Raw genomic sequence first — 13,107 nt, forward strand, 5'->3', positions numbered from 1 at the left:
AATTTGTTCCAAATAGATGCAACTATAAAATGCATAAAAATTTTCTCTTTAGATATAGAAACATTTATATTGATTGACTATAACTTCCATATAATATTTAATACCAGGCACAGATTAAAAATCTACTCCTTTGGGGCAGCTAGGTGGTGTAGTGGATAGAGCACCAGTCCTGAAGTCAGGAGGACCTGAGTTCAAATCTGGTCTCAGACACTATCCCAGCTGTGTGACCCTGGGCAAATCACTTAACCCCAATTGCCTCAGAGGGAAAAAAAAAAGAATCTGCTTCTTTAATGAATAATGAAAATAAACTGGTTTAATAAATGCAAAAAAAAAAAAATTGAGCACATATTTAATACAACTTTAAAACAGTTATTACTGATATTAGGAATCATAATACTCATTTATTTGCAAAAAAAATTGACTGTGACTCTCTCCACTCCTTTCTGACCTCAAAATGAATTCTTTAAATTTTACGTTTTTTCCACTCTGGTTCATTCTTTGTTTCTTCATCTTCAGATTCCACTTCTGCAAAAACAGTTTTAGGCTGAGTCCTAAAACAAAAGAAAAGGAAAATAATTTAGTTAGTGAGCATTTGATGAACACTTACAGAGCTTCCAACAAGGTGTGATTTGTTCCTTTCGGCAAAGAGCTAGAAAATGAATTTTTTAAAAAACTAGTCATCATTACTTCTCCTCTGAATGATTAAATATTAATCCTTAAGTTTCTGACCACTAAAAACATGAGGGGGAAACCTATAAAGTGCAGAGAGAAGGATTCACACTCCACAGTGGACTATGTAACCTGTGTTTTCCTAGGATGGATTGAAAATATAATTTAAATACAGTGGAATCCTCAACCACTCAAATACTGAACCATCTGGATTTTAGGCAAATTTGGGAGATGTGAAAAGAACTAGAGAATAGTGCTGACCAAGGAGTTGTCTAGAAAATGAAGGTGGTCCAAGTTAGAGCCACAGCAAGGCCTAGACAGAAACTCCAACCAAATTATTTGTAATTCTATATAGCAACACTGTTCCAGTTTTGAACAGCACTTTGCCATGAAATTTTACTGTGTGGTAGAAGACAGACTTAAACTGACTGTTTGTTTGTTTGTTTTTTAACTAAACTGGTGTTTTAAAAATAAAGCCTACTTTGAAGTTTTACAATAGCCAGCAAAGAAAACAAAAAGAAAATAATGAGGTTTGACCAGTACAAGGTATGAAAATTTTGAGTCTTTGAGAAGGTACCACTATATAGCCCTATAGTATTATAAATAAAATAATCTTCATGGGAACTTTCAATGCTTTATAAACATGCTTAACTTTATGAAATTCTTGCCTATCATCAAATGGGGAAAATTGCAGCTATTAGAATTTAAATAATATATACTTCAATATTTCCCACATGGATGATTAATTCCACCTTTAAAAAGTCATTTCACATTTTGAAGGAAATAATTTTTGAAAGAAACATAACATTTCGAAGTTTAATTTTAAAAAACTTTATACTTTCAAGTTATAGCTTAATTTCCTTAGATACTTCAAGAGTTCTATGTGGCAAAATTTTTGATTTTACGTAGGTAAATGTGTTTTATAAATACACACATTCAAGCACATTTTTATGTATAGGTTAAGGGCGGGGATAAAGTTACAATTCTGGATGATTTCTTATTGTTACTTTATTTTTTTTGGAGGAGCAAAATTTACCCACAACTCCTACCATTGCTACATAGTGTGAATTGCATACCAGAACTGCTAGGGAATCCAGTAGCCACTAGCCACACATACCTGTCTAAAACCTAAGGTTTTCCCTTATAGAGTATCTATATCTCAGGCTATGAGAATCAAATGAATTAAATACATGGAAAAACCCTTTGTAAGACTTAAAGTAGTATATAAATTAAGTATTTAATATGATCTGAGTAATTATCCATTCTAAAATCCAATTTGTTCTTAATCCTTAGGCTTCTTTGGACAAAATGAGAGCCCCTTCTAACAAATATTCTTGCAAAAAGTCTACCAAAAAAATCTATAAAGTCACAACTACATATACAACATAAAAATTTACAACTATATATAAAGAACAAGCAATAAACAGAGTATTCCCATCTACCCACCTTCCTGTTTTTACTTTTTTTTTAATATTCTATTGATCTTGCAGAAACATTTAAGACATCAACACATCCCCTTTCTATTGACTGATAGAGTTTTAAGTTAGCCTTACTTTCCACTAGAATTCACTCTACAGTGAAACAGACAAAATGTTTTCAACTATAATTGAAAGTTCACAGATCAAATTCTTTTTAATCATCATTACTCATCTGATATGATTCATTCACAAAGTATAAAGCTAGCTACAGGCTAATGGCATGACTATGAGGGGGAATCCCTTGTATAATATTATTTACAACTATGTGAGGAGAAACCACAGGTTTTCTTGGCCTAGAGCCCATTGTTTATTATAAAGAAAAACCTCAAAGTACAAAGTCAATTATAGCCATGACTTGATAATCGGATATACTTGTTAACTCTATTAGGATAAATATGGTCCAGATGAACTCTAACCTAGTCGTTACAATCACAGAATTATTCAAATGAAAGGGTTTGGCTAAAAACCTTGTAGCTTCAATAGCTTTCTCTGTTCAACATCAAAACAAAGGTAACTGGTGTTAAACATAAGAAACAGTTGAAAAAATGAAAAGGCAAAAAGATTTTTCTGGATAAAGAATTTTCCATTTTCTTTAGGAAGAAATAATATGTAAAGCAAAAAATATGCTAGACACAAAAAAGAACATCCCCTCTCTCCCTCTCTCCCCCAGAACTATACAAGTGAAAGTTCAAAAGCAGGGTAAGAATAAATGAAGTAGGGAAGAGGAACATTAAAAAAAGGGGAAGTGATTCCAGGAGCCCTGGGTAGAAAGGACTCCAGGGATAGGAATAAGCTCCTGAGCTGCCAGGAGGCACCTTATCACCAAAGTGAAAATACACCACACTGGTAAACCAATTGGATTTGAAGAGTACCATATACATTTTTAGAAATCTTAACTGTCCATTTTCCAAAAGATACTACAATGTATTATAAAACTTTTATGACAGCCAGTACTGTACCTTTGGCAACATGTATAAATTATTAATCAAATGTACATTCCTTTACATAATAGGTATGTTTTTGAAAGCTGTGCACAGACTGAATTTTTATAAAATGAATGCTATGTAAAATATCTTGAAGGCCAGAGGAGGGAAGAGTATGGATTATTATTTGGAGAAAGCCTGTGGTGAATTCTTTAGTATAACTAAGGATGTTTCTACAAACTTTTGTTAAATTGGATTTTCCTAAAATGAATAGGTTATCAATGAAATAATGCCTATGCTTGGAGTATTTTTTTTTTTAAAGACACATAGTAAAGGAATACTCTATGAACTACCAGCATAATTAAAGCAATTATTTTCTTTCTCTATTGTGTATGTTTTACATACACGTACACAATATGTATTTAAATCTTGCCCTTACCTATCCAATGTGGCTTTACATGAGGTGCTCTGAAGTAATAATAATATTTTCATGCATACATATTTAGAGATCCTGTGTCAGAAATGATATGCATATTGAAAATTAAATTTACTGAACAAGCAATAATGGCAGTGTATTTGGCAAGAAGACTCACCATCTACTGACAGAGCTGTCAAGCTTGGCAGGCTACTGGCAATCTTCCAAACTCCCACACACATCTATCCCTGTCTGGTGTGTAAGCTAATAGCATTCTGGACCTACATCCTGCCCACTCCTCGGCCAGCTCCTTTTTTTTTTCTCCCTCTAGCAACATCTTTTAACAAGAAACTGTAACTAAATCTGCCCACGTGTGGTTGAATGAGAGGCTTCTGTGATCCTGCTGTGTTTTAAAACTTTCATGGCAATTACATTGTCAATGTCAGGAATGAAATCTAATATTCAATCAATGAAATTAAAAGGCCTAAACATGCTGGCTGAGTTATTAGCATTAGGGAATTTAACAGTGTTAAAGCAAGTGCCACATTTACGCATGTATAGTCATATAAAACAATGTTGTTTTTTTAAATGAAAAAGCAGTCCCTATTAAATCTACATTTCATCACATTAGTAGAGTCAATTGCAGTGAAGAAAAACAACCAAGCACACATTCTCAATTACAGTGACCTTTAAAAAAGATCCTTTTAAATACTAGCTTCCCTTCAAACACTTTGCCACTTGGCAGTAAACTATATACTCTAGCAGGTGAACAGAAGAGAAAGAGCCTAGTAAGATTGGCTAACTGGTGACTGTGTCGTATACACTGCCTTGAGTTTAGGAAGAGGAGCTCAATAAATTTTAGGGGATAGATTCAGGGCCTCTGAAGGGCTCTGAAGCAAGAGGAAGAAGTATATAGAGATATGTGCTTAGCATAATGAACAGACACATACCTGCAAACATCTCTCCATGAACCAAAGATAACTCATCTCCCCTCTAAAATGCACCCATTCTCCTAGTTTCCAATTTTTCTCAATGGCATCACCTACTGCAGTCACCTAAACTTAAATCTTATGGTTAAATAAATTCAATTAAATACAACAAATATTTATCAAGCCTTTATTACAAGCCAAACACTGAGACATAGAAACAAAAATGAAATAATCACTGCCACCCAAGGAACTTAGATTCTATCACAGAGAATCAATGTGTTAATAGACAAGTAAGCACAAAACATATAGACATAAATACAAAGTAATATCATAATATCATAATGAGAGCATTAGAAATTGGAGGAATCAGAAAAGATTTCTTTCAAGAAGTAGCAACCAAATTAACCCTTGAAAAGTTACAGGGATTCCCAAAGTCCAAGGTGGAAGAAAGGAGAGCATTTCAAGATGACTGTCAACTGGCAAAAGCACAGAGTGGGAGATGGGAATAACCAAATTTTGTGAGCCAATTTTGCTAGAATGTTAAGCATGTTACGAGTAAGCAATGTGAAATAAATTTAAATAAACAGCATGGAGACAGATTATCTTATTAAGATATTAAGATATCTTTAAATACCAAAAAGTGAAGTTTGTTCTTATTACCCTAGAAGCTGAGAAAGGCTGACCTCTTTACTGAGACAAAAACAGAGAAGGAAAAAAAATGAGAGATAATAAAAATGTAATGGAGTGGGAAGAAAGGAAAGAAGGGATTCACAATGAAAAGCCTCTATATTTTTTTCAGTAGAGTAGAAAGTAAGGTCCTTTGATGAGGGTGAAGTGGGAGAAGATGGGGGGAGAGAAGGAGAGGAAAAGGAAAAGGGGGAAATATAGGAAGTTTGGGGAGGGAACATTTGTAATGAAGACAACAAAGGGATCCTCATGTGGCTATGAAGGTTTAGTTAAGATTAAATTTGTAGTGAAGCAAGGATTTATCTTGTGACCTCTTAGCTCTTCTCTATCTTGGATAATCTTATCAGATCCAACTAGTTGGACTATTCCAGTCTTTCTCCTAAAATTCAGTTCTGAATCACTGATTGCCTAATGGATATTTGCAATTAGATGTTCTAGAAGTATTTCCAACTCAATGAAACTACAACTACATCCAAATAAAACTCAAACTACATCCAAAGACAGAGCTCATTTTTTCTGTCCCATTCCTTACCCCTTCAACCATTGCCTATTCCTACTTTCTTTTTTCTGTTGAAGTATCACTATTTTTCTAATCATTCTAATTTCTAACTTCAGGGACATCCTGGACTCTCTTCTCTCTTGCTTACTCCTTATAAGCACTCAGTCTCCTAAATTTCATATTCACATATATCTCAGTTCAGTCCTTTTCTATTCAGAGGGCCACTTAGATAAGGTCCTCATCACTCCTCATCTGCACTTTATTGAAAAGGTTTCCTACATAATCTCTTTTCTTCTCTAGTCTCCACACAGCTGCTTTGTAAATGCCTATGTACTTAACAAGCACTTGTTGAATTGGATAAAACTGTACCCAGTTGGCATAGTTGCAGAGCTTTCTCCAGGAGCATTCAGCAGCATCCAAGCAGAAGGTGGGTGGTGTAAATAATTCATGGTTGAGATTTGGAAAGGTGTGACTGATGAGAAGACAAAAGATTAAGTGATTCAGGAATAAATATTTAATGATGTATGGCTGAACTGGTCAACAAGGGTGAAACTATTAAGAAAGGGAAGTAGAATCAGAGCAGGATTAAAAGTGAGCAGGTTATGACATGTTATAAATGAGGAGTTGAATGTCAGAAGTAGTATAAAGAAGTCACTGGAGAAATCTCATCACATGGCAAGAGTGAAGGATAACTGGTGGACAGCCTGGGTACTCTCAACAAAGGGGGACTAGAGAAGGTATTCTCCAGCATGCTGATGATAACAGTTATGGACTGGCATAGATAAGTAAGATAGGACGAGAAGGAACAGATAGGTTGTATGTTTCACTGCTAGAAAGTATGTCAAAAAGAATGAGATCACAGATTTCTTGAAACAATTTGAAATAAAAAAGTTAAGAGTTGCTATTATTACTACTGCAATATACAAGAAACAAATTAATCTATTGGACTAGGGTTTCTACCTTGTCACTAAGTGGCTGTGTGACTAAGGACAAGTCATTTCAATGTCTGCATCTTAGTTTTCTCAACAGAGGATCATAATATTTGCTCTATCTACCTCACCCACGGCTGTAAAGATAAAATGAGATAATTTGAAGGAAAGTTAAAAGCATTAGATAAATTGAAACTATTATTAAATAGTCTGTGTTATGAAACACATTCAATTAATAAATTGATAAATATTACATATCAATTATGGGAAAAATCTTTTCTTGAACAAGTGTTTTTAATTTTACTCAAAATGTACCAGTTAAATTGTGTTTTGTTGTTGTTCAGTTGTTTCAGTTGTTTTTACCTCTTTCTGACCCCATTTGGGGTTTTCTTAGCAAAGATACTGGAGTGGTTTGTCATTTCTTTCTCTATGAGAGATGGGGACACTGAAGCAAACAAGGTTAAGTGACATACCCAGGATCATACAAGTTAGTAAGTATCTGGGGCCAGATCTGAACTAAAAAAAAAAAAAAAATGAGTCTGTACATATGCACATTATATTCATTTCTGGAGTAAAATATTTTCTCACTTGCCTCTTGCTGGGGAAGAGATGGTTGGAAGTAACTACTATTCCCAAGGAAGAGACTATATTTTTGCTTTTCTTTGTAGCCCCAATGCTTAGTACAGTGTTTAACACATAATAAAGCCATGATAATAATGATGATATAATATAGCACAAATTACTCTCCTGAGCTTCAGGAGTACTCAGAATGTCAAAAAACATTTATCAAGGGCCTATTATATGCCAGCCACTGTACTACTGTTGGGAATACAAAAGAAAAGTAAAAGACAATCCCTGTTCTCAGGACTTCAGATCCAAATAACTATGTACAAATAAGCTACATACAACATAAATTGGAAATAATCAATAGAAAAGGCACTAGAATTAAGGAGGTTTGGAAAAGGCTTTGTAAAATGTTCTACTTGAAGGAAACCAAGAAAACCAAGAGGGACAGATTATGATGAACATTCCAGGCAGGGGGACAGCCAACAAAAATGCTCTCACTTAGGAAATGGAGTGTTGTGTTTGAGGAATCGCCAGGAAGCCAGTATCACTAGATCAAGGAAAGGGTGTAAAGTTGAAGAAGACTGAAAAAGTGGGTATAATTGTGTGGTCATGAAGGGTTCTGAATATCAAACAGGCTCTGAAAACCAGGGCTCTGATTCTGGAAGCGATCAGGAGCCACTGGAGTTTACTAAGTAGGGAGATAACATGTCTTGGCAACATGATGGGGGGTAAGGATGAAGAGTTGAGGATGATACTTATTTGTCCAGGACTCTGCTGGAGTAGAGTAGTATAGAACTCTATGCTACTGGAAATGTTCAACATCAATATCCTTCCAATTATTAAGGCTTAAAACCACCTTCAGTTCTTTCTTTTTTATTACTCACTTACTTACTTTTATTACACTTACTTACTACCCACATCCTACTCTTGACCTCTCTCTGTGTCTCTTTTTCTCCCGACCCCCTTGTCTTTTTTTCTCTCTTCTCTCACTCTCCTTCTCTCCTTCTTTCCACTCGTGAAATTCCTACCTTGATTCAGGCCTCTATCACCTCTTACCTAGAATGTTGTAATAGTTTCCTAACTAGTCACCCTACTCATCCCCTCTAAAAATTATTGTTTATATAATACCAAAGTATTATTTTTAATGCATAGGACTGAAAATGCTACTTTTCTGCTTGGACCTTCAATGATTCTCTACATCCTGTAGGACACGATACAAATCCCTCAGCCAGATATTGAAAGCTCCCCCACAATCTGGCTCCAACTTTTAAAACCTTATTTCACACTATTCTCTATTATGCAGTCTCATAGCATCAGATGTCTTCCACCATTCTTCTCCTTCATCTATGTTTCAAATGAAGCCCTCCTTACTAAGGTGAAACTCTCTAAATATGCACTAGTGGTCCCATTCCATCCCATCCCATCTCTAGGAGATGGTTCCCTTTGACATCCTCACTTTCTCTTATCTTTTTTCTCTCCTTGTCTATTAGCTGCTTCCTTACTGTTTCTAAATGTCCAAAATTTAAGTAGGCAGACCAGCCAGCAGGCTCTTACAATAAGTGGTGAGGTGATGATGACGGCATCTCCCAAAGTCAAGAAACCCTTACTTGATCCACCTATCCCCATTATCATCCCATATATCTCCCCTTTTTGTTTTTGTGGTTGAGCTCTTTGAAAAGGCTGCAAATAGCAGTCTACTTCCTTTCCTTTCACTCTTCTTAAGAACTGAACAGTTTTACTTAAATCATCATTCAACTGAAACAGATCTCTCAAAAGTTATTAACAATCTCTTAATACCCCAAACTAATAGTCTTGTTTCAATCCTCATCTTTCTTGTCTTCTCTATAGCTTTGATTCTGCCAATCATCGTCTTCTCTTAATACTCTCATCTCTCTAGGTTTTTGGGACACCATTTTCTCCTGTTTCTTCTTCTACTTGTCTGACTGCTCTCCTTTAGTCTACTTTACTGGATCTGCAGCCAGGTCACATTGCTGACTGTGGATATCCCACAGGTTCTACCCTCTTCTCCTTGTATGTTATTCCAAATGACAATTTCATAAGTTCCTATGGATCCAATGATCATCTTTTTGTTGATGATTCTTTTTTTTTTTTTTTAATAGCTTTTTATTTACAAGATATATGCATGGGTAATTTTTCAGCATTGATAGCTGCAAAACCTTTTGTTCCAACTTTTCCCTTCCTCCCCACCCCCTCTCCCCCAGATGGCAGGTTGACCAATACATGTTAAATATGTTAAAGTATAAGTTAAATACAATATATTTATACATGTTCATACAGTTATTTTGTTGTACAAAAAGAATCGGACTTTGAAATAGTGTAGAATTAATCTGTGAAGGAAATCAGCTGATGATTCTTAAATCCATTTATCCAGCCTTAATCTCTCTTTTGATCTTCTTATGCTGAAGCTCACATTTCTAACTATCTACTGAACATCTCAAACTGGATGTTTCATAGATATCTTAAACTCATCATATTTAGAACTGAACTCATTATCTTTTCCCAAAAGAATCTTTCTTCTTCCTAACTTCCCTTATTAATAATTATCCTCTTAGTCACCCAGATTTAAAAGCTAGGTGTCATCCTTAAGTTCTCCCACCCTGGTCTGTCCATTTTTACCATTGTAACAACTCTTGAAGATGGCCCCTTCTCTTCTCCGACACTGCTACTACCATAATGCCGTCATCATCACCTCACCACTTATTGTAAGAGCCTGTTGGTTGGTCTGCCTACTTAAAGCCTCTCTGTATTTTGATGCATCCTCCACTCAGCAGTTAAAGTGTTCCTTCTAAAATGTAGGTCTGATGCCTCTCTTCAACAATGAGATGATTCAAACCAATTCTAATTGTTCAGTGATGAAGAGAGCCATATACACCCAGAGAGAGGACTGTGGGAACTGAATGTAGACCACAATATAGCATTTTCACTCTTTCTGCTGATGTTTGCTTGCATTTTGTTTTCTTTCTCGGGTTCTTGATCTGATTTTTTCTTGTGCAGCAAGATAACTGTATAAATATGTATACATATATTGGATTTAACATATATTTTAATTTATTTAACATGCATTGAACTACCTGCCATCTAGAGGAGGGGGTGAGGGATAGGAGGGAAAAATTTGGAACAGAAAGTTTTGCAAGGGTCAATAATTGAAAAGTTAACCATGCATATGTTTTATAAAAGCTTTCATAAAAAAAAAAAAAAAAAAAGAAGCCATTCAATAAAGTGGTTTAACCATTGGGAACATTGCTTCTCAGGTAAGGGCATGGATAAAACATTTTCTAATAAATTTGCTTATGACATACACTATCATTTTCCACTTGGGGGTCTCCTATGAGAGAATATTTCTATCCATAATTGCCAAATGAAAGTCAATTGTTCATATTAAATATTTAAACACTAAGTGTGGAGTGTTACTAATAAAATGCTGATTTAAATGCAAGAATAAAAAATAAAAAAAATAAAATGTAGGTCTGAACCTCTACTCTATAAATTACAATGCTTCCCTTCACTTTCAGGATCATATCAAGATGTAGATAATGGTTATGGGTACCTTTCCTAAAGCATACTATGATAAAGAAAAGGGGAACATTGATCCCTCCAAAAATCTATTTACATATGGCAAACTCATTCTAACTTATTTTTAAAAATAAAAACAACAACAAATCAGTCCTTACTTGGAATATGCTGGAGCAACCCAGTATGGGTTATCCTCTGCTTCCTTTGCATGCCGTAAAATGGCTTCCCGGGGGTTGCTATCATCAGTCTTATCCAGAGCAATGTTTTTCACTATGTATGATGACAAGGTTCCTCCATGGGTTCCAACTCTACCACCGCGACCTGTTTCAGAGCAAAGAATAAAATTTAGAAATCAAAGACATGGGCAATCCCAGTACATTCTGTACTTTTAGGAGTTTATTTATCCACACCATTTGACAAAATTGAGAAGTGCTTAGAGTGGTTTCCACAACTGGCCTATTGACTGAATTATAATATGTTGAGAAAGGGTGAGTTGGCCATGGTGACCTGATTTTCATATTTCTCAGTGGAATGAACTTTCTATCACATGAAGTATCTTCAAATATTAGATATTTCAACATTATATGTATTAATGCCAAATCACACTGGCTTTGTTTCCTATGTTAAGACATTATATGCTGGCTTAGTGTGACTTTAATTTATGGTGACCATGAAAACAAAAGGTAAAAATCATTAAGTTCCCAATAATATATACAAATATAAAGAAAATTTCCCACAATTGTCCTTAATTCTCCCTATTCTCAAGTTTAAAACAATCATAACATTTCCATCTAAATTTAGGCTAATTTCAAGCTGATATATCCAAGGTTAGAATATTTTCATTTCTCACTTGTCAAATGTATTCTATGACATCAATGATATTAGGAGAAACATCAGTTTCTAAGTATATATCCCACCTTGCTCTAGTTAGCTGATAAAATTAAAATTTAATTTCATTAAAATTCAAATTAAAGTTAAAAAAAAAAAAACAGCCCAAAGCAAAACTAACCACTATATTTCTGAGCACATAATAAGTGCAAGATACTTAGGTAAAAAATCACAACAACTAAGAGAACTTGAAGGGATCTTAGGAATTTTCTGAAACAATTTATAATTAATTAAGAATCTTTTCTACAATACATGTAACAACTGGCCATTTTGTTTGAAAACTTCTAGGAAGGGGGAAGGAAAGTAGCATGGAGTACTTCCTAAGTCAGACTATTTTACCTTAAGACTGCTCTAACAAACATGCAAATTTTCTTTATACTCAACCTAAATTTGCCTCTCTGAAATTTCTACTATTGTACCTAGCTATAACCTCTAAAGTCAAGAAAAACAAGTTTAATTCAGTTTTCATATGACCAAGCTTCAAATACTTGAACACATTTTGTATACCTCTCTTAAGTCTTTTCTTTTTGAGGCTAAATATCCTTAGTTTCTTCAAGCAATCTTCCAATGGCATGATTTTGAGGCTTCTCATCATCCTAATTACTCACCTCTGGACATTATTTTAAAAATGTATTTATTTGTTGAAAATTTAATGCAAAATTAATGAGAAAAAAAATAGAAAAAAGAAAACAAAAAACCTCCCCACAGAGCATGAGGGAAGATTCAAAATATGTAACAATAAATTTCCATTTTATGAAAGCTTATATAAAATAGAAGACATTGTATTCATAACTGTCCATCTTTGCTTCCTTGTAGATTTTCTTTTGTCTTCTGCTATGCACTTTTTACTATTCTTTTTTTTCCCCCTTTTCTCCCCTCTACTTTCCCCAAGCAGGCTACAGTTAAACACAGATATATTTATGTACACACACACACACACACACACACACACTCTCACTCTCTCTCTGTGTATATATATGTGATTACTTCCCCTAATTTTTTCCTGTGTAATAGCTTATATTTATAAAAGTCTTTTACAATAAATTTTATTGTATTTTCACAACGCACAAAAGAATAATGAACAATTCCTACAAGGGAAGATGATACTTATAACTCTTAAGAACTTTCACTATTAGGGCAATTAGGAGTATACATAAAGAGTTGAGAGTATGAGCTGACTATAGAGATGACAAAAAAAATTAAAGGATGAGAAAAAAATTTGCACTGGGAGAAGAGGGAAGAAATAGTCTGATGTAAATTATCCTACACAAAAGAGGAACAAAAGAGCTATTACAGTGGAGGCGAACATGGAGGAGTGGTGGACAATAATTGAGCCTAACTGTAATAAGAACTGGCTCAAAAAGGTAATGTGTGTGTGTGTGTGTGTGTGTGTGTGTGTGTGTGTGTAAATAAATTTATACTAGTGGGGAACCACAACTTTTTCCTCTCAAAACTAGATTAATCTAACCAAAAAATAAGTTAAGGAGGTGAATAGAATTTTTTTATAAGTTAGATATGATAGACCTCTTGAGAAAACTGAATGAGAACAGAAAGGAAAATACTTTTTTCTCAGTAATACATAGAATCTA

The 13,107-nt window shown here is 34.5% G+C and overlaps 1 protein-coding gene across 1 annotated transcript in view; it reads right to left on the reverse strand.

Moving 5' to 3' along the window:
* Positions 1 to 291: 291 nt before the first annotated feature.
* Positions 292 to 13,107, reverse strand: part of WDR70 (WD repeat domain 70) — a 295,974-nt gene continuing 283,158 nt past the window's right edge. Inside the window, 2 exon segments of the mRNA XM_074282629.1 lie at positions 292 to 551; positions 10,789 to 10,951. Of these exon segments, the coding sequence (XP_074138730.1) occupies positions 464 to 551; positions 10,789 to 10,951 (251 nt within the window). The 3' untranslated portion in view covers positions 292 to 463.

The sequence above is a fragment of the Sminthopsis crassicaudata genome, chromosome 1, assembly GCF_048593235.1.
Source record: "Sminthopsis crassicaudata isolate SCR6 chromosome 1, ASM4859323v1, whole genome shotgun sequence".
Taxonomy (NCBI): domain Eukaryota; kingdom Metazoa; phylum Chordata; class Mammalia; order Dasyuromorphia; family Dasyuridae; genus Sminthopsis; species Sminthopsis crassicaudata.